The sequence below is a fragment of the Anarrhichthys ocellatus genome, unplaced genomic scaffold (assembly GCF_004355925.1).
Source record: "Anarrhichthys ocellatus isolate YVR2014 unplaced genomic scaffold, GSC_Weel_1.0 scaffold12, whole genome shotgun sequence".
Lineage (NCBI taxonomy): Eukaryota > Metazoa > Chordata > Actinopteri > Perciformes > Anarhichadidae > Anarrhichthys > Anarrhichthys ocellatus.
This window is the reverse complement of record NW_022280042.1, coordinates 1,817,137-1,838,901: the sequence shown is the minus strand read 5'-3', so window position 1 is coordinate 1,838,901 and position 21,765 is coordinate 1,817,137. Positions and strand designations below refer to the sequence as shown.

The window sequence follows — 21,765 nt, the reverse complement described above, 5'->3', positions numbered from 1 at the left end:
CTGTTTACTCTCCTTACCTCTCCCTGTCTCCTCTCCTCTCCCTGTTTGCTCTCCTTACCTCTCCCTGTCTCCTCTCCTCTCCTTGTTTGCTCTCCTTACCTCTCCTTGTCTCCTCTCCTCTCCTCTCCCTGTTTGCTCTCCTTACCTCTCCTTGTCTCCTCTCCTCTCCCTGTTTGCTCTCCTTACCTCTCCCTGTCTCCTCTCATCTCGTCTCCTCTCGTCTCCCTGTTTACTCTCCTTAGCTCTCCTTGTCTCCTCCCTGTTTACTCTCCTTACCTCTCCTTGTCTCCTCTCCTCTCCCCGTTTCCTCTCCTCTCTTCTCCCTGTTTACTCTCCTTACCTCTTCTTGTCTCCTCTCCTCTCCTCTCTCCGTTTCCTCTCCTTTCCTCTCCCTGTCTCCTCTCCTCTCTTCTCTCTTGTCTCCTCTCTTCCCCCTGTTTACTCTCCTCTCCTTGTCTCCTCCTCTATAAAGCCTTCTTACTTATATGAGCTATAAACTGTATCATATAACTGCTTTGTTCACTCCTTTCAGCCTCCACAGCAGAGCTCATGTTTGCTGGTAACACAGAGGGCTTTGCGCTCTGAATGCTTCAGTATTTGTTGTTCCGTCTCCATGAATACCACTCCTTTCTGAAATCCACAGTTTTATCTCTTCAGACTCACTATATGAAGGTTACTTTGATGCCTTGCTCTCAGGAGAGATCGCAAACATGCTCCCTCTATAAACAATTTCCTCTGCAGTCGTCTCTGACAGCTTAACGTGGTTATTATCACCTCAACGCAATGACTTGAACTCCAGCTGCAATGATTATAGACGGGTTTCTTAGACAAATAGGACACAGAGGCTGACAAATTGTGCAAAATATCAAACCTTCAGCGTTCATTCACCCGCCCATTTATCTATAAACAGTCCCTGCTTCCATCTGCCAATCCAAGGTGGTAAAATATAAGAGTTAGGCGGTTTGCATTGTTTCCCTTAATACCACTGTTTGTCGTTGTGTCCGCGTGTGCAGGCGGAGGTCCAGACCAGTTTCGAGGAGCTGTACCGCGTGATGTCCCAGCGCGAGGAGTTCCGCTGGATGATGCTGAGGATCAAGCGCATGGCCGAGCCGTGGGTCAGCGCCATCCGCTCGCTGGCCTCCAAGCAGAACCTGGCCAGGCGACGGAGGAAGAAGGTGGGCATGTCGATATCATGACTGGATATCGATAAAGTAGTTCGCTCAAATGTATATCCTCCTAAAGATGAGAGGAAAGCTGTCAGCCTGTTGAAGGTGTACACACACACACACACACACACACACACACACACACACTTTATCCACACTTGTGGACCGGACCACTTCTGCTCAGCCAAGTGATGGCGGTGGGAAAAGGACTGACACGGATATTCCATAGCGTCCCAAGCCGGTAGCGGCTCCCGGCACTGAATAATGCACTCCGCGCGCTCCACTTGGCCTCGTGAATAATTCACATCGCATCTCCCGCGGCACCTCGGTGCCGATGCAGAGCAGCATCCCCTTAAACAAAGCGGAGAGGACAAGAGGCGAGAACCGTCATCTTGTCTATCCGCGGTATCTCGCCTCTCCTCCCTTACACTCAGTTTGTCCCTACAAGTTCTACAATTCGGTTGTTAATTAAACAAAAGTGTGCTTTTCTCTGCGAGTGCTTTCAAAGCCAGGTCTTTTTATTTCAGGCGCTAATCTCTTTCGGATAATAATCCGCACATATTAATCCTGGACTAGTGTGCCGCTCTGGGGCCGGGGGCCGACTGTCAACAATGAAAAATGCGTCGGCCACTTCAAACAAAGCCGGCTATTACTTCCTGCTCCCGCTGTGGAACACTGTGTTCCCCCTCCCCTGTGTTGTTCGTGTTTGTTGCAGATGTATTTGGTGTGCACTGTGCACCTGACCGCACACTCACAGTCCCCTACTATGATAAATATGCTTCTTACACACCGGCGTTTAAATCTTTTCTAATGCGAATCCAGCGGGGTGTCTTTGAATTATTTGTCGGAACATTTTTCTGTAGGCATTTCCTACATTGTTTTTTCAACAACAATCTGTGTAGGGAATTAAAGGTTTTCAGATGACACCGATCTCTTTTAGCTCCCTTACATGATACATTCACGCTCAACGAAAAACAACCTCATCTCTAACTGCAACTGTAGTTTAATTCCTCACTTTTCCCCCTCCTTCCATCAGATCCTGGTGCACTTGGGCCTGCTGACCAAGGAGTCAGGCTTCAAAATAGCGGAGAACGCCTTCAGCGGCGGCCCGTTGGGCGAGCTGGTCCAGTGGAGTGACCTCATCACCACGCTGTACCTGCTGGGCCACGACGTCCGCATCTCAGCCTCCCTGGCCGAGCTCAAAGAGTCAGTACCCACCGAGTGCTACAATGTTCTTTACATGTTGCCTGTCACGGGCTTACTTTTCCAAGCCAAACAGCCTGAGCCAATAATACTTATGATTGTTGTGTATCCAGATGTTCGTCTGCACAACAGATGCTTCAGGTCAGATATAGAAAATGTTTTCTTTCACGCCGACGCAGCCCTTAGTGAACAGACCGTAAGGTAAAGCATGTCGTGTAAACATCGTGTTACCATGTTTTTTTTTACATTTAGGTAAACCAACAATTGCGCAGTATTTGCTTAAGGTTATTTGACTGAGAGTAAACAAATGAGGCTGCCATTTTCATTTGTCAAACCATTGCTGTTGGTTTTTCCAGGTAGATAACGACTGTTGGGCAACTACAAACTGTGTTACAACTCAACTGGTCTTGAGGTTCTTTTGTTGTTTATGCGTTGTTTAGTTCTTAAATATTGTATCCAAAATGTTCATAGTATTTACGTATCTGGATGGAGGAGAAAAGTAATTTTTATCCCCACCCCCCCCCCCCCCCCCCCAGGATCATGCGCAAGGTCATGGGGAACAAGTCCAGCTGCCCGACCCAGGGCGACAAGGTGGTGGAGCTCATCTACATCGACATCGTGGGCCTCACCCAGTTCAAGAAGACGCTGGGACCTTCCTGGGTCCACTACCAGTAAGTACATCGACATCGGGGAAAAATACTTCCAGAGGGGTTTTGCTCAACATGCATCGTCTCTGTCCCACTGACTGGCTTTCCAATACAGCTTCCCTCACACATGCAAAAGGGGCGTTGTGTCGACACACTTGCCAGGATAAAAGGGTCTATTTTCTGCTCAAACATTCCCGCAATTTCCCAGAAGGCCGCGGTGGTTGTCTGTCTTATTGCAACGTTTTTGACTCCATTCTCTTCCTGATTGCTCCGCTGAGGACTGTTGATGAGGCCTTCTGGTTGTTTTTTTTGTTTTTTTTGGAACAAGCTCTCATCAGCGCCGACTGACAGGAAAAGAGAGGGAACAATAAGTCTGGGGGCCTCTAATGGCCCCCCTGGTTCCTCCTGCTTGTCACCAGGTTTTGTTTGTCTGCGACATAACAACTGCATCCGCTCCCTTTTGTGCCCCTGAGGAAATTGATTCAGCCTCAGGCGTCATGTAAGGTCCAGATGCTGTTCCCCCAGATCACAGAACACGTCGGATTTGTTTGCATATCAGACCCAAAGTCCCTGCAAGCAATAAATGCTATCTTTATTGGTCTCCTTTTTCTTGGTTTATTCTCCGGGTTTGCAGTGCCGAAGCAACCAAAGTCTGTCAGCCCCCCACTTGTGATTAATGTGTGTTGTTATCGCCCCGGTCTCCTGGCTATCCGTCTTACAGCGCCATATCTCTGTGTTTCATACCGCTCCGCTCTCAGCCAATGTTGCCCTGTTGTTGTATTTAATTTAATCCCTTCATCCAATAACCGAGTCGGGCGCCGCGCTCTCATCTGCATCAGAGAGGCTGCAGGAAATGTGCCAGCGTGCAGGACCAGTTCTATATTTGGTGTCAATGATGGAGAAACGAAACTCGACAAACAACAAGTTAGTCATCAGGGGCGTGTGACCACAAGTTTGATTTCATCAACTCTCTTCATTTTAGTTTTTTTTTGACACAACACAGTCTGTATGTGTTACTCTGGTGGGCATATGGGGGTGTGAGTCATGCCACTGTTCATCCTCAGTGTCGGGAGACAAGACAACAACTTGCTTCGGAGATCCTGGGAGTTTGCAAACCACACAGTGGGATGAAAAAGCCGATATAACAGTTTTGGCAAAAAAAATAGAGCCAGTTAAAATGCTACGGCGTGGCCTTGGAAGTTATGCTAGGACCGTAGTGTCTAGTTAGCCAGACATGCTAATGTTTGTCGCTCATGTTGCTGCAGGCTTTTGGTTCAGGAACAGTCACTTCAAATGACTCAAACATGTTTAAAACTTATCAAACGTTTAGCAGATATTATTTATTGCTTGATAACAGTTATAAATCAGGTAAAAGTCTATTAAGTGGAACACATTGTCCATTAATAATTTTGGTTCACGAAGAGGACATGTCATCCAAGAGTAACTGAACAATCAGATGTTATTAGCAGGATTATTAAAATAATGACATTTATTTCATTATTATACTGTTATATTTATATCACATATTACAGTGTCTATCTGAAGTTTTATATTTAACCAAACTCAGTTGTTAAAAGACACATAATTAATTCACATGTCTGTTTATCGTGCAGCTGTTGTTTAGCCTCGGGGCTTTGCCGACATAAAACAAACCTCCAGGTAGTCTCGCATGAAACACAAACTCCCAACTGATATCAGTGTTGCCTAATCACCAATACGGGCCCGTTTTATTTATTGCTCGTTTCACGCGGCGGGAGAGAAAGTTATAATTTACGACGGCTGTTGTTATACATTATGCATGTGGGATCACTTTAGGTGAATCGCATTACCGTAAAAAAACTTTGACGACAACATCCCCACTCTGCACAGCTGGATCGTGATGTCGCATCGAGTGTAACTTGGTGAGCTCGCGCAGCCTCAGCCTCCTGCCGCATCACAGCGTCCACATCTACCGGGGACAGATGAGGGTTGCTTTTTGGTTGTTTTTTTCTCCGGAGCTAGTGGAGATGGCTTGTTGTTGTTGTTGTTGTTCTGCTTTCAGTCTAAAGTTGCCGAACGGTGGATGTGTTTCCCAGCTCTCTGCCAGGGCCTTTCCCAGATCACCCAGACAGCTGCTGTGCAGCTGTCTGGGTGATCACTAAAAGAGGGGGGGAGTTTTTAGCTAGTTTCCTACGATTACATTAAGATTAACGAGTATTTTAACTCAACTTAATTGTATTCAGCCACAATTAAATACTTTTCTTCAGCTCAAGATGGCCTATAAATAGGGTCATCATTCTAGGATTTTGTAGGAGAAACATAAGTGGACAAATTGGGATTAATAGCGTGAGATGGAGGGACAGATTGATGTTAGCTTTCCTTCCTTCCGTTTCTCTTCTTAATTGTTAAAAACATAGATAATGAAGGACACGGCCGACCACACGTGGTCCGACCGGCGTCTAGAAAAGAGAAGTGAGTAACAATGAGCGAGTGAGTGAATGCAGCGCAAAGGAGTTTAAGGTCATGAGCGAGCGGGTCCCTCTCCTGGCTGTGGTCCACTTAATGCTGTGACCTTTGTGTCAGCCATGTTGTTCATTCACAGTGTCACTCGTCCACAGGACAGGACTTCACCGTCTCTCTGTCTGACAGTCGAGGCGCTGTTTTGATTTTGTGTCTAATAAACAATGTTTTTGTGTCTCTGCACACATTATGAAAGACATTTAAGACATTGGTACGGTGTATTTAGTTATAGCTCAAATGACATTCCTTCAACATTAATACGACAAAAATGCTAAATAGGATTTTTGTTTTGTTTTATACCAATAAAATGCTCCATTCCACATGGGATTACCTTACATACAATAATACCACATATGAATAAAAATTGAAATCATAGCTGCAGGCTGTTCATTATGAATGGAAACACAATAGAAAAGATGCATTCTCTTTGTTTCTTTGACAATCTTCCAACCAAAAAAACAAAAAGCCTTTCCACTTCTGCCGATCAAATCCCTTTGATTGAACCAATACAAAACACACCTGGACCTGTCATCGTGTCATGCCCTCCTTCTCCTGTCCGGGTCAGGTTGACTGATATTTGTCTGGGCAACGTTCTGTTTATCTTTTAAACATCAAAGTAACCGTTTGTATGAGGTCTCGTACGGTTATTCTACAGCATCATCTTGATATTAACAACAGAAAAAGATATAAAAACATTTCATTTTTTGTTTGATACACAAATACAAATAACAAATGATGTAACTTGAGGCTTATTTCTTGGACAACTTTCGCTTCAGCTACACTCTAATTGTGTGAACAGTTTTTTCTTCAAGCCCATAATATCAACACTGAGTGTGTGGGTACAGAGATGATTTATAAGGGTGTTTGCAGGTTTCATTGATTTCACGAGATTCAAAAAGCAAACTTCATTGAAATAAACGACTCGTCATACTGGCGTGGAGCGGCCATTAATACTCTTCTCTTTTGTGTGACGTCACAGGTGCATGCTGCGGGTGCTGGATTCCTTCGGTACGGAGCCCGAGTTCAATCACGCCCACTACGCCCAGTCCAAGGGCCACAAGACGCCCTGGGGGAAGTGGAACCTCAACCCGCAGCAGTTCAACACCATGTTCCGTAAGTCGGCCAGACGCCAATGCGCACTCACTACAAGTGTCAAACGTCACAAATGGACTAGAATGCTTTAGCTCTGGGAGTTAAAAAAATATATAAAAATTGGCTCAACTGCGGCGTGAGTGCAGGATTTAAAAGAGAACTTGTCTGTTTTTTTTTCATCCTCTGACTCAACAAGTCGAGAAAACAAAAAGAACCCTGATCCGTCCAAAAAGTGAAACACTGCTGCTTGCAGTATAAATCATTTTTCCCATCATCACACCCTTGTTTGTCTCCTACGTCTACAGTGACAGTTCTTTTCTCCTATGAGTGAGATGTTTTGGTTGGAAAAGAGGCATAAATGAAAACCCAGCGCGTTGCTAATGGAATATGATCGAGCAGATTAAAGGAAAGTACGAGGTCAGACACTGTAATCATGAACGTAGGGGTTTTCTTGCTGTGTGTGTGTGTCACTCCTGCCGTAAGATCACTCTGTAACTGGAGTCAACGGCGGCGGTAAAGCAAGGGAGAGAGAAAGAGAGGGGGGAGCCGGCCCCCTTGGGGTATTGACCTTTTCCCCGCAGCGGAGAGAAAGTGAAATGTTACCCCCGCGGTCTCCGCTTGCGAGGTGAGGCCTGGCGCTACCCAGAATGCCGCGGCACCTGAATGGGCCCTTTGTCCCCTGAATAGGGTATGTCTTTCTCTCAGCACATTGGGGCCTTTGCACGAAATCCAGTGAAGAGCCGCGAGGTTAGATGATATCGCCGGTGAAACAAGTGCACGGTGGTTCGGTAGAGTGTTAAAACCGCAGATTGGCATCGCTTCCAGGCACGAGAGACTAGCTTTTTGTTATTGTCCTCCCCCTCACACCTTACCTTCAGTCTAAAGAGCAGCATGTGTGCCGTGCAACTTTAAAAGAGTATGAAGTTAATAGCTCCAAGGGTGAGGAAGTAGATATCTCAGCTTTGTGATTGTAATCAGAGCGTGCACAAATAATATTTGAACAAAAGGTTTGTGAATGTGAGCAGGTGCTTCTGTCAGCTCGGATTTACAGTGGGTGACGCTCGTTAGAGGTTTTCGGACACGTCCACATTGGTTAGACGCCCAAGCCTCTCCCGCCCAGAACACGCTTGAGAGTCGTCGTTCTCAAACTTCCTATGTAGAGCCCCTGGTCTTTGATTTGCATTAAAACTCACCTACTGAATGTAGATGTAACATGTAAATCAGGTCCATTTGTTATAATTAGGCAGCGCTCTATAAATCCTTGGTCAGAAGTGCGTGGCCTCTGGCCAATAAGACAAGACGAGGCCAAATTGACCCCATTAATCTATCTCTGAGGGGGGATAGCAGGGAGTGTTTTGTGGTGCACAGTTTGTGTTTGAATGCCTGTGTCTTAGCTGAATTTGCTCCGTCTCACAGCACAAGTCATTCATAATCAGGGGAGCTGAATTGCAAATATGAGAAGTATCTTGTAGGTCACAATACCATGAATTCAAGTCCTGCCAAGTGTAATTTATCAGCTTAAAAACAAGCTTTTTAACACAGGGCTTTGGTCTGGGACCTGACTAGCGACAGATATATCCAGACTTTTTATCAAATCTGTCCTTTCATCGAGATATATGGTACACGTGGCCGAGGGAACATCTTTGGTCAAGCGGCTTTCTTTAAAGCCCCCGCCGCAGGTTTCCCCGTGTGTTTCCCCGCAGCTCGATGCTTAATCCCTCACAGAAATGATGATTAATACCGGTCAGAGGTGGGACATGGCAGCAGATAGTATTTATCTTTGAGGCATTGCCAACTACGTAATTGACCCCTGAGATCTACCCGGGCCGATAGCGGCTGTAAGGCTTGATTGATAATGTCGCTAGCTCACCCGCTCATGAAAGGCTATCTTTATTTTCAATGTGCGTGGGATCAGTAGGCTGATGTCCTGTTGTCTCTCTCTGTTGTGTCCCTCACTCTGTTGTGTCCCTCACTGTGTCTCTCACACGCCTCACTCACCGTCCAAAAGCACAAATCTACTTCCTTTTTCTGTGTGGCCAGCAGTATAGAAGTTAGTTTCTGCATTTTTAAGTGTTGGGCCTACATTAATCACATAATCCCCAGTCCTCTGGTGTCTTTTCTTGTGCAGGTACCTCTACCGCTGATTCAGTGAGACTTTCCTGCTCCTTCTTAAAGGGCACACAGGAAGTCCATAAACGGTCCCTCTCACCCTGTCAGAGGAAATATTCTGCCCTTAAGAATGTTACCGACATTCCCCCCACTCCGGTTCCTCCACTCAGCTTGGCCAGGTTGTACTAACAGACAGGGCGTAAACAATGAGGACGTCTGCAGTTTGGCAACGGAAGTAAGGCAGAGTGCAACAGCTTGTCAGCTATGCAAGGGCATTAACCACCAAAGATGGTTATCCAAACACAGACATTCTAGAGCCGTGTGAGATCAGAGAGTGGGTACAATGCATTAGCAAGTGGCTAAAATATTTAGTTTACAGATGTGTTCGTGTATTTGGTGAAACCTAGTGTGTGACGTTACACCAGCAAGACCACGTTATCTGTGGTCATGTACAGAAAGTCAAGTACCACTCCAATGGTAGTCAATGCGATTAATAGAAGCCATAGACGCAGCCAGTGTTGCGGTTTAACGGGTGACCGTGCTAACTGGTGACTCTTAGTGTCCAATAGAACATGTAGGTGTCCTGGTGAAAGCCTACAATCAATGTTAAATACATACTCATCTGTGTTTATTATCTACGCCAACTGTTTTCAGAAGTTGCTACGAACAACCATGGACGCATTTGGCCGAGAGTCACAAGTTAACACAGTCACTCGTTTAACCGGAACACCGCTTTATCTGAAAATGTCTCGATTCTGCAGAACTGTTGGATTCTAACAAGTGAACGCTCAAAAACCAAAACCAGACATGTTAACAGTTTCAATTCAACGTTTAAAGCTCGCCAACTCGTCCGGATGGCTGGTGACAGAAAACGCCACTTCTGTTGCCAGCATGCGCTCGCATATGTTTGACGAGGTTTCAAGGTTTCATTGACTCCCAGTCCAACAGAGTGACCCAGACTTCCTCACAAGCTCGTCGAGAGCGACAAATCAGCTGCTTCCCCCCGGCGATGCCGTCCTCCCCGACTGTTTGTCAGCTAACAGCAAATGAAGCTGCGGCACACTGAGTGACATTTTGAGTGGCGGCTCTGGTGGGAGACGAGGCATCTGTTGCCAAATGCATCTAAAAAAGGGCCGAACCCTAATTAAGTGCCTGTCCTGTTTACACAGTTAGTGTTGGTGCCGCCTCCTCCCGGGGTCTCGGACCGTCTCCACAAACACATCTCGCTTATCAGCGAGGTTTTGTTAGTGCAGCCGTTAAGACTCCACTGTGCCCCACCGACCCCTCGCACAGATCTGGTGATATCTTCATAACATCTGCCCCCACATTCCTGTGCTCTCCTACACACACACACACACACGTGACGCAAAGCGAACAAACAGCGCTCGGCGGGTACAAGGTTCCTCTGTGCGCTGTAATGCCGGGAGGTGCGGCAAAACCGGATACGCGGTGTGGAGAAGAGAGAGTGCGGCTCTCTGCCCGGAGAAAGAGCTGCACAGCTCATCAGCATATGTCTCACTGGACATGTCCAGTCAGGACGCTGAGAGGAAAAGTGTGTCAGTTTCATATGTAAAGTATGAAAAACAAGAACTGTGATGAGCATCTAACAAACATTCCACTAGTTATTTGATAAGTACAAGGTCGTGCATTGTTTTAATTGTTAGAGGAGAAATTAGTCTGCACATTTTCACCATTGTTCAATTATTGCTTTGTCTGGTGCCGGGCTCATTTCCTGCTCCCTGTTCCTTTTCTTCTTTTCTTGTTTTATGTTTGGCCAAAGATATTTAGCTGGAGCCAAATGTGTGAACTGCCTGGAGAGATGGAGCGAGCAAACATTGGCTTTTTTGTCGAGCGGGGTGTGTTGGGGGAGTAATGTCACATTCTAGCCAACACCCTGATTAAGAACGCGTTTGTCAAACTACTACGTCATTGTTTCTGCTCTATCATGATATCATGAATCATGATAGAGCAGATTTCAGTGTCATGATTCATCCTCTATTATCACATAAGGTGGGATCGGTCCAGAGGATGTTTGCAGAGTTTAAATGCCGGCATGTTCCTGATCCCTCTTTTATTTACTTTACTGAAGCGAATCCCATCTCCCTCTGACTGACTGACCCTAATTTGCCTCTCTAGTAATAGCGGTGTGGTTAAAAAAAACAAAAAAAAAAAAACACAAGCCCCGACCACAGCAGCTCCCCCCAGGTGCTGACACAAACCACAACTGTGCACCAGAACACCTCCCGCCTGCTTCATTCGCTCCAAGTGAGTGACGAGGTCGGCGTTTCATTCTGCTGCACTTTTCCTGAATTTGATTATTAAGCATGTCAGGGTGTTTTTTCCCCCAACTGAATCTTTTCTGCCCGTGCTCGTCTTCACAGTGCATTTACGAGGCAGATGGCAGTGAGGTAAAGAGCTGCCAGCTTTTCGGGCTCCGCACTTGACCTGCTCCTCTCGGTTGTTCCCATAGTAACAGGCAAAAAGGAACGGAGGGAACGACTCTCAGAACCGTGATCAGCGCTAAACACACATGTGTAAGATGTATTAAAGACACTTAAATGAGGCGTCTGATAGCTTTTAACTCCGTCTTTGTAATCCTTGAGAGGCAAGAATTTTTATACATGTCTTTATTTTTTGTCTGCAGCTCACACCCCAGACAACAGCTTCCTGGGCTTCGTGGTGGAGCAGCACCTCAATGCCAGCGACATCCGGCACATCGACGACATCAAGAGGCAGAACCAGTCGTTGGTCTACGGCAAGGTCGACAACTTCTGGAAGGTACTATCGCCCTTTGATGGCCGAAACATTTGCGATACCACCGACGCACATTTGTCGGGTCATACAAGTGCAAACCAGGTCGGGAATCAAAGGTTTCCACCCACAGAGACGTCCACATTCTGTACTCTTTTCAAATACTTCTGACACACACAATCTACCCTTGGATACATACCTGCAGATGAAAGGGACAGACAGGGTGCGCACTCTGCAGTGACATTCTTTGAACAACCTTGGGTAAAAACTTTCACGGGTAGAAACCGCTTTTAGGAGCTCAAATTCAGCTCATCGCCCTCTCCATGAAGTTTTTCTAATATATTCAAATGCATGCTCACACTGCGGCACAGAGACCGAGGGATTACTGTATCCCAGACACACACAAAAAAGACGACTCCCAGACTTGGAGAGATTTGCTCATTGTTTGGCGTGCCAGGGCTGCTTTGGGGATTACTGGGCCTTGATGAGCTTTCTGCCCGACACCGCGTACATTTCAGAGCGGGTTCGGCCCGGATCCGACTGACTGATCTCTTTCTCCAGACGTCTGACGGAGGAACTCGGTGGAACGATAAGAGACGCTTGCGAGAGAGAATTGATTTTGCGTGACGTGCGCGCCGCGCAAAAATGCCGTCTTACATGAGGACGCCGCATGATTAAGAGGTGTAGGATCGAATAAGCCGTAAATGATCTGCAAATACCGTCATGTCAGCCAGTCAGGATTCCTTCCACCTGGCTTTACCTGACTTCACAAACTCATTGGCTTTACATATGAGCAGAGAGGAGATCAGCATCCGGATCAAGGGCACCTAAACTTTCCCTTGGATGAGTGTTTGTTTGTTCACTCACACGTCCATTTTTCAAACTTGAAACCTTTGTTCTGAGTGAATAATCCACCCAGAGGCCGTTTAAACAGCACAAGGAAGTGTTTGAAAGTACAAGTGGAATAGGAAAACATTACCAGCAACACAGTCTAAATTTAGAAGTTAATCTAAAACATATTCATCTGAATTTCAAAGCTACATTGTAAGGCTCCAACTCCAAAGGTGTATTCGGTTTCTTTAATCCACAGGTAGCTGCTGTACTTTATGGCTTTTAGCACCGAGTCAGAGAACACACAGCAGTCTAGCTTTAAAAGGGCAGACGAGGAGGGGGGGCATCGGCTCACAGCAAGGGGCATTAGTTGCCAATCAGACTCCCAAGCGTGTTCATTACCTCCTGCTTTTAATTAAAGGGCCATTCTGGAGCCGACTGATAACGAGCTTCCTCCGTCTTCCCTCCTTCGTCCTTTTAAAACGCTCTCGATCTCTTTCTCTGCACTCGAGAGGCTTCAGTTCAACATGATACGTCCCCTGTTTGAAATAGAAACCGGGAACCTCTTTAAGAAATCTATTTCTCTCACAATGGAATCATATTCAGGATGTGCGTTTAATTAATTAATGATCTGAAGACTCACCAACGAACACTTGAGCAAGGCGCAGTCAGCTTTTTAAAATGAGGCAATCTAAATAAATCTCCTTTCAGCCCCGATACCGTCACTGGACCTGCCCCCCCATCTTCCACTCTTCTTTACCTACGCTGTTGTTTAATGTAACTTTTAGCCAATACAAGTTTAATCTTAAATTAAAAGAAAAATAATTCAGAAATAATGGAAAATTAGTGCTTTCTTGACAACCAATGCAACTCAAACAGGAAGTGCTCCACTAAAGCAACACATGCAAAGGCCAGCCTCTCGATAACGGCCCCCTAAAACCCAGTTCTTGTCTTTTTCAAAAAGCTTCTTGTACTACATCCTAATAACAAAGTTTATAACGTCACATGTGGGCCTTTTTTATTGTCTGCTTTACAGACATCATAAAGTAAATGAAAAGAAACTTCAGGCTAGATAAGATTTTACAGACTTTGGAACCCGCAAGCGGAATTTCCTATTTATTTTCCCTTTATTGAGCTGTAAACTCAGAAACTCTGGACGTTGAAATGTGTGGACCAAACCCGGACACATCAGAGAGCCCGAGCCAGCGTTGTTACAGAAGGTATTCTGTAGCCGAGCGCCTTTAATTTGGAGGGGTTAATGTGGGTAATGGTCTCCCTGTCGAAAGGCCCTCTCTCTCCGCCTGATCAGTATGAAGAGGTGCTCGGGTCGCTCTCATCCCACCAGTGTACGGAGCGACCCGGTGTGTGTGAAGCAGACTGAGTAATCACCCGCCCACACGCATTCTCTCATTCAGACACTTTTTTTTAAGGGCTAGTTTTATCAACACCAGCACCACTGGATGTCAAAGGGAGAAACAATGATGGTGACGCGTAGCAGATGCTTTGGAGTTTCCTTTTCGTGAGCACAAAACAGTCTCATTTGGGATTATTCATATTCATAAAACGGGACCGGCGAAATCCTGGGGATGAAGCACCAGGATGGCAAGTCATTATCTTGCCGGTGAGACCCGAAAATAAAATGGCCGGACCACCTCTGAAGGAGCCGTTTCCATAGCAACCCAGTTGGAGTCGGAGGAGTGGAAAGGCAGAGCAAGGGAGAGCCTTTTCTCTCCATCTGTACACACACATACTCTACAAACAGATATTACAAAATGAAGTATTAAATATATTTCCGTCACTCTGTCTCTATATCTTAATCTACATCTCTCTAACTGGTGCAGGTTGAATTACAGAAGCCACCCCATCGGTGCAAGACGTCTCCATTAAATCGGTCAGTGTCCGTATTTGTCAGTGTGCTAGAAAGCATTTGACGAGGCAGAAGGGAAGCATGGAGAAAGGTGAGAATGAGTAGGAGTTAGAGAGCCGCAGATCAGAGGACGTGATGAAGAATGACAAACCGCACATAGCTGACAGGGACACACACACACACACACGCACCGAGCTGGCGTATGCAGAGCAGGGCAACAGTCCCACACTCCTAGCCTTGCAGGCTCATAAACACAACAATGTGTTGCAGCCCCCTATCATGATTGATAACCGAGTTGAGTTGAACATTAAACCGTCTTTAGTTGTTGCCGCGCTTGTCTGATCTGATGAAGCAACCCCTCGTGTTGTTAAAGTGTCCGGAGTGGCAGGCTAGAACCCTGAATTTGACGTTTGCTGGATCGGAGTGGGGAGATGTTATTGCGGTTATTGAATCGACTCCTCCTGTCACGGATGTTTTATTGATTTAGGCTCAAGATATTTCCAACTAGCTGAACGAAGTTGAAGTGTCAATTGGTCAAAGAAAGAAGCCAAAGATTCAGTTGATTCAAGCACTGAAAGGAGTTGAAATGTCCGTTGTGTGTCGGTCATAAATTGAGATGGCTGGGTCCCGAAAGAAATGAACCACTTAAAGTGTATAAACCGAAAGCAGATTTGAAGTGTTAGCTGACGTGTAAGCACTGTAAGCAGTTGCAGTGGGTGTGAACGGTGTGGGACTTGCAAGAAGGTTTTATTGTAGTTCAAAGGTGAGGATCTGAGCCCTGAAAGGGTGCGAAGTCTCAGTTGAAGTATAAGCATTAAAGGCCGATAAACTCAGTAATCGAAGAGGTAAAAGCAGTCAAACTGTTAGTTGACAAATAAGTAACCAGGAATGATGAATCATGATGAGTCATTGCCCCTCTCTTATCTGGACACGCTGACCTCGTCTTGATTCAGAACGACCCCGAAGTGTGTTCTGTTCCATCTACTTCTTCTACGAATTTATTGAGCACAAGCAGGACGAGCGACATGAACGTCAACGCCGCTTTCTTCACTGATCATTCACACAAGCAGTAAATGAATTATCCAGATTTATGAGGGATGCAACCAACAAATGCGAGAGCACGTCGGGAAGTAAAAACAAGATCAAGTGTAGCAGCTACGACAGAGCAACAATATGTAAAAATACTCATGGCCTCTGCTTTTAATGGTTACAGGTGTTGTTAATGGTTACAGACGTTACAGGTGTTCCCATCTATCATAATATACCTGCTGCATGTGTGTTTTTTAATTTATTTCTCTTTAACTGGGCCTGTTACACTGAGATGATTACGCTGCCCACGTATGCGCATTAGGGACACGCATTACATCGATCACAGGGCGCCTCCTCTACTTTCTACATGCTCTGGCCGGCCACCAAACTCCAATAGGATACACACCGTTATGTGTAATGGGGCGTGGGAGGGCGTTGAGGTAAATAACATCTCCTGACTGCACTCCAAGCGCTTCAGGATACTACTTACCACCCATGTTCCCCTGGCGGTTCTCGGTATCCGTCTAATGGGTTTTTAAAGTGCATCCGTTCAGGTGTTTGTTTACACGTGCGTCCGTCAGAAGTCTTTTTAAATGGGACTTTTGTGATGGGTCGATAGTGGTCGGATATATTTCGTGGTCAAAACGAGTGGCAGCTGTAAAACGGTGGATTAACCGACTTCATTTCCTATAAATTCCTAAATTATAAATAAAAGTCCCCTGTTATTTTTCGCTGCTCACTCTTCTTCCCTGCAGTGTCAGAAGACAAGGATTAGAAGAGTATTTTTATTGAAGAATAGCCGCTAACAAAGCCATGCTAATTCAGCCATAAAACACATTTAATACGCTATGAATTCTTTTATACTGAAGCAACAAAATGAGGAAATGTTGGGTTTTCATCAGCAGTAACTCAACAGGACTCAGACAGCGAGTATCAGCTGGAATCCAGCTACATCCTCTTTAATGCATTGTATAACTCATCACAGTTTTTCCATAATAAGCCTATGTACACACACGTGATCAATGTGCAATACTTGATGTTTCGAAATGTCAGTTTTCAGAAAAACGGTTGCTGAGATAGAAATGGAATTGATGATGATTCAGAGTACTCGTGTGCAAATCACAACACTTGAAATGAACCACGAACGTTATTTCTGACCGGCTCAACATTATGACATCACTGCAGAGGTGTGTGTGTTTTTTTTCTCTGAAGAATGGGTGGAGTGAATTTTCCAGTTTTGGGCTCCCAGAGTCTGTCAGTTGGATATTATTTCGGATGGGAAGACGATCAGAGGTGCGTTTGATGTCCAAAGGCAGTTTGAATAAATAGAACCAGGTGCATCTGTCTGCATTGCAATGAGGCAAAAAGCTCTTTTTCGTCTTTTGAGGTTACTGCAGTAGACTCCGAAACTATTACGCTGATGAGGAACATGAGGAATGAACACGAGGGAGACAGAAGTGGATGAATGCGGACGGACAAGTGGATTGTTTCCGTTGAAATGTGCAGTGAAGCGTCTTGACATCACTACATGTCAAGAGAAAGCGCTGAAACATCAAAATCTGCTCTCAGGCCTGCAGCTCTGCCCCGAAACAAACGTATAGAGAGACGTTCATAGTAAAAGGCTGCTGCAGACTCGCTAATCAGGCTTGTTGCTTTATTATATATATATTTACACAGAAGGGAGGGTGAAAATAATAAAGATAATAATCAGTAAAAGGTGCTGTTGTGAAGGACATTCACAGAGCTTTCATTAATTAGCTCTGCGGTACATTGAATAGCTATTCTGTGATATCAGCTGGTTTCAAACAGTGAACCTAACATGCATTTGTTGCAACGTCTGACTCATTTATTGTTAATAAACGGAGTGCTGTAATGCTAGCAGTCATAAAAAGGGGATCATTAGCAAGTTAGCTGTTGGTAGCAACCTTCTTTACCTTTATTTCCTGGCTGTGTGTCTGTCAGCCTGTGAGCTCTCCTCCCTGGACACCCATCCCTCTGCCAACAGCAAGCAGCCGCCACCGCCTCTCCTGTTTCCTCTCCGAGCCGGGGTTTACAAATTCCCTCTGATTTACAAGGTCATAAAACTCTCCTCCTCCTCCTCCTCCTCCTGCTTCAATCAACCTCTCCAGCTAAAGCAGCTATTTCCCCGAGCACGTGCTCCCGTACAAGGCTGCCGCAATCGATCCGCTTCCTGGTTTCAGATTGCTCGTTGCATGTGGTCGGAGACACGCAAGGATCCACGGGGGCTGTCCGAGGACGCGGAGGGGGAATAAACTGTCCTGTGATGTTTACGGTCTGTCTTCACACCAGTTAGTGTTACTGACGCGTAACTTCTTTTCACAGTGTGCTGACAGCCAAGACGGGATAATGAACTGCAAAGAAAATCCACAACAGATCTAAAAATGACAACATGTTGTCCTACTTCTGTATTCCTGTCACGCGTTTCCAGCAATTGGGATTTTTACATCTCTCAACGTGTTTCTAGGTTGTTCTCTATTCCATCACAAGTGTGCGTGTGCGTGTGCCTCTGCATGACCATGCTCCAGAGAACACCGGGCGAGTGATGCCCTCTGACCGTGAAGCTTTGTGTACGGCAGCGACTGCCTGGAAGGGTCGCGGCAATCTACTGTATGTTCCTCTTCTGCACATAAACACACACAGACAGCCACTCAAGCGGTCATAATACACACACCACACACACCCTGCTGTCTTAAGAGACTTTAGAATGTCTTTACTTTAGTAATGCGTTTGTTTTCACTCCAGAATCGAAACGAGGTCAAGAGGTGGACTTCAAAATGTGCGTGTCAGACGCTTTTTGCATATACATTTGCATCAGCTGATGTAAAAGTGGAACAACTATCTTAAACTATTCAAAAATATTAACATGAAGGAATTATTGTGTTTTTTAGCCTCACTTCCAGACGGGTAAACATGTAAAACATATCAGTAACAACAGTGTTTACTGATCCTTTTCTTTTCCGTCACTAAGTGCGGACGTCTCAGCTCTTCTTTTTTCATTGGCTTTTTCTCATCTCATGCACCACCTTCTATAGATGTTTAGTGTGTGTGTCTGCCTACCTGCAACCTTCATTTTTAAATCCCCTCACACACACACATGCACATAAATCCTAGCTCAGCTCCCCAGAGTGAAAAGATTACAGGGTAGTGATTTCACCTTCTAATTAGGTCTCACTCTCTCACTCTCTCACTCACTCACTCACTCACCAGGCTGCTTTAGTTACAGCAGGCTGGCTGGAGGCATCTGATAGCCGGGCCTCCAGGGACTCTGATGAGCAGCTACCTGAAATTTAAGCCCCAAAAGGAAGCACTGAGATAGAGACACACACACGTCCATGAGGCAGTTTCAAAGGCTCGTGTGTAGGAGTTGTGTGTGAGTTTGAAACAGGTAGCCTTTAAAAATAATGGCCTTACTGCCCCGTCAGTGTTGAAATTATTGGTAATCGATAATATTCCAGTATATGTGTGTGTGTGAGAACGTACTGAGAAAGGTGCCTTTGAGGCATTCTGTCGTTGTGGAATAAACGGCCAGCTTTCATCTACACTGCCTCCCTGAAGAGCTGTGGTTCCACTGCGTACCCCACTACGGCTCAAAAGGACGGGTTTTTGCGCTGCGTTTTGGGGCAGGAGACACGTGAACGTTCTGTGTGCAAACTTGGCGCGGTTGTGCGGCAGTCATGTCCTCGTTTTTGAAAATCAAAGGCCTGCTGTAACTCTCAGCGTGGGGACCATCAAAGGCCTTTTAATGGAAGCTCCTGCGGGGCGCCTACGACCAAACTTGACAGCGATCGCCAGGAAAACTGAAAAGAGGTTTCAAGTAAACACATCACAGGCCGGTCCAAGAAACTATTGGCCTGATGTTTCAAGTCGGTCGACACTTTTAGGGGACGCCATTATGAAATTTTACGATTTTTGCTGCACGGTCTGCTTAAGCCCCAACTCGCGCAACACCCTGGAGTCACTATTAGTACTTTACAACATCTTCTATATCATTTGCATTTCTGCCTCAGTGCCGGCTGGACGGTCACCACCCGGACAGAATTCTTAATCCTGCAAACACGTGAGAATGCAGAGGCAAAGTGCAACCGCTGCAGTCAAGTCTGGCGAACATTGAAGGTGCCCTCGAAGATGAAAGCGCACTGTTTGGCAGAAAGAGATATACTATTAAAAACATCTATTTTGTGAGCATAAAAATAGTTTAAAAAAAAGATGATCACTTTCGACCTCACTGGGTTTTTGCCACGGCGGATATAATTTAAACAGATTGATTGTCAGCAGGGTAGCGTTGGACTTGACTTTTGGTTTAAAGGAATCGGACCTTTCTGACGGATCAGGTAGACTTTAAACAACAGCAGGGTATCGTGTGCACCGATGCTCCTCGTACAGGGCTATTTTTAGCTCCGCCTACCTTTGTGGCCAGATGATCAGTCAGGTAGCTCGAACAAAAGTTCACCGGGCCATATAACAAAAGTAATGATCCTGATCCCCTCTCAAAAAAATGTAATCCAGAATGGTTCACTCCAGGACTCCACTGTGGTTTCCTGGAGGATTTTGGTTTGTGGACCTCTTTTAATAAAAAAAACCTGAATGTTTCTCCCCGTCTGTTCCAGGACAAAAAGAAATACCTCGACATCATCCACAGCTACATGGAGGTCCACGGCACCGTGCACGGCACCAGCACCGTGCACCTCCCGAGCTACGTCAAGAACCACGGCATCCTGAGTGGCCGAGACCTGCAGTTCCTCCTCCGAGAATCCAAGGTGAGACCACCCAGCAGTAAATTATCTCGCCCGGGAGAAAAAAAAAATGGCCCCTCGGGGAAATAACAGTGTCAGGGTACGGTGCTTATTAGACGGCCGAGAAAGCCACAAACCGACTCCCACGCTTTTCCCTGGAACTGTGGCCCAGCTAACCTGCAGAATATTAAGGAAACGCTGTATCTCTTCACAAACCACGGCCTGTTTGTCAGTGCAAAGGGCATAAAAACCTGCTCTGAACGTTCCTGTGATGGTAATCACTGTGTGAGACACTTTTTTTGAATGAAAAAGTGGGGATTGCTCAGATATAACAGATTTACAAAAGGCAATGTTGAGTAACATAAGGCCTATCGACCCACTTATGTCTAAATACAAAGAGTAAGTAATAACTGAAGCACATTTAAGTGCAAGTGAATAAGAGTAAAAAGTTCAACTTAGATTAAAGAGACGTTGGATGTTGTTTGGAGAAAAGACTGTCTTTGTGTGACTGGAGGCCTTCTTCTGAAAGAGGCAGGTTGTAGTTTGTCTCAGTCCTTCCACAGAAGCACTTCTCCATTCACGTCAGGACTTGTCTCCTCCTCTCACCACTCAAACCGCTCTTATCCACAAAGCCACAGAGACCGAAGTCAGGCCGGGGTTGTACAGCACGGAGCGAGCTCTCGGCGAGACACTTTGCACGGTCACTGAATGTGTGTCGAGCTGTTTCACACAAAATAGCTTTGTTATGCGGAGAGCATGTCACCTCGAACTGACGTAAGACTCTCTGGTATGAATCCTTTACTTCTTAACTCTGAAGCTATTAGAACAGAAACAAAACAAGTAATGCAAACTTATGTAGTTGTAATTAACGCCTGAAAACCCACTCAAAATTCCTCATAATTTAGCAGACAACCGTTGATTTTTCCAGCTGACGCTAGCCATTTGTAGCAGCTGTAGCAAGCTAGCTAATTAAGCTAGCATTATCTCCATAAGCTGGTTGAAAGTTCTGTCTCTAGCTAACTTTTTAAGGCTTCACCATGTCTCATTTGAATGCTAGAACCCTAAAGGGCTCCAGGATATGGTGCTAAAACACCGAGGCTAAAACTGCACACTCGAGGCAAAACTTGATGATCCACATAGAACAATTGGAAACAAAGCAACCACATTGTTTTAGTATTGCAGTGTAGAACTAGTTAGTCCATGTTGTATGAGTATGACAAGCTAACGTAAGGCCTTCTTGGGTATAGCTAGCTAGGGCTCCCCAAATCCAATTAAGAATGAAGTTGCTATCTTTAGCTGATAGCGTCCAAGACCGGCTTCCAAACAGTGAGGAAATACTGCACAACAAATGTCGCTCATCAACCTGTAACACTACAAACTAATGCAGTTGGTTAATGATGTGCTCCTCGGCCTTGGAGCTATCGCTAGGTTACTACTGTGGGGAGTGAATTTCATTAACTTTTATGGAGCTGCCCGTTGCCGTAGGGGGAATGAAATTAAAATGACATGGTCTTCAAAAAAAAAAAAAAACTGCCAGCAATGTCTGCTGAAGGTGAAAACCATCGTTACTGCTGGCTTTGAAAGATGGAGTCTGTCTTTTGGCTCCAGTCGGCAGTGAGAGGGAGCTTCGATTTCTTTCGCCTCTGAAACCAGATGCCTTCTCATCAGAGGAGAGGAGAGGCAGACATCAGACATTCCCAAGTTCAAAAGAGCCACAGATCACAGTTCAGACGGTTCAAGAGAAAATGACGGAGTGAGATTTAAACCCCTTTTTTGTGGCGAAAAGATTCTCAACATGCTACGCCTGGCTGTACAAC

The 21,765-nt window shown here is 45.6% G+C and overlaps 1 protein-coding gene across 1 annotated transcript in view; it reads left to right on the top strand.

Moving 5' to 3' along the window:
* The window catches only part of mgat5 (alpha-1,6-mannosylglycoprotein 6-beta-N-acetylglucosaminyltransferase), a 53,953-nt gene that overhangs the window by 26,666 nt on the left and 5,522 nt on the right, over positions 1–21,765 (top strand). The window contains exons 7-12 of the mRNA XM_031852341.1: positions 1,014–1,175; positions 2,203–2,372; positions 2,906–3,040; positions 6,495–6,628; positions 11,361–11,494; positions 19,823–19,972. Coding sequence (XP_031708201.1) covers positions 1,014–1,175; positions 2,203–2,372; positions 2,906–3,040; positions 6,495–6,628; positions 11,361–11,494; positions 19,823–19,972 — 885 coding nt within the window. The remainder of the gene's footprint in view (positions 1–1,013; positions 1,176–2,202; positions 2,373–2,905; positions 3,041–6,494; positions 6,629–11,360; positions 11,495–19,822; positions 19,973–21,765) is intronic.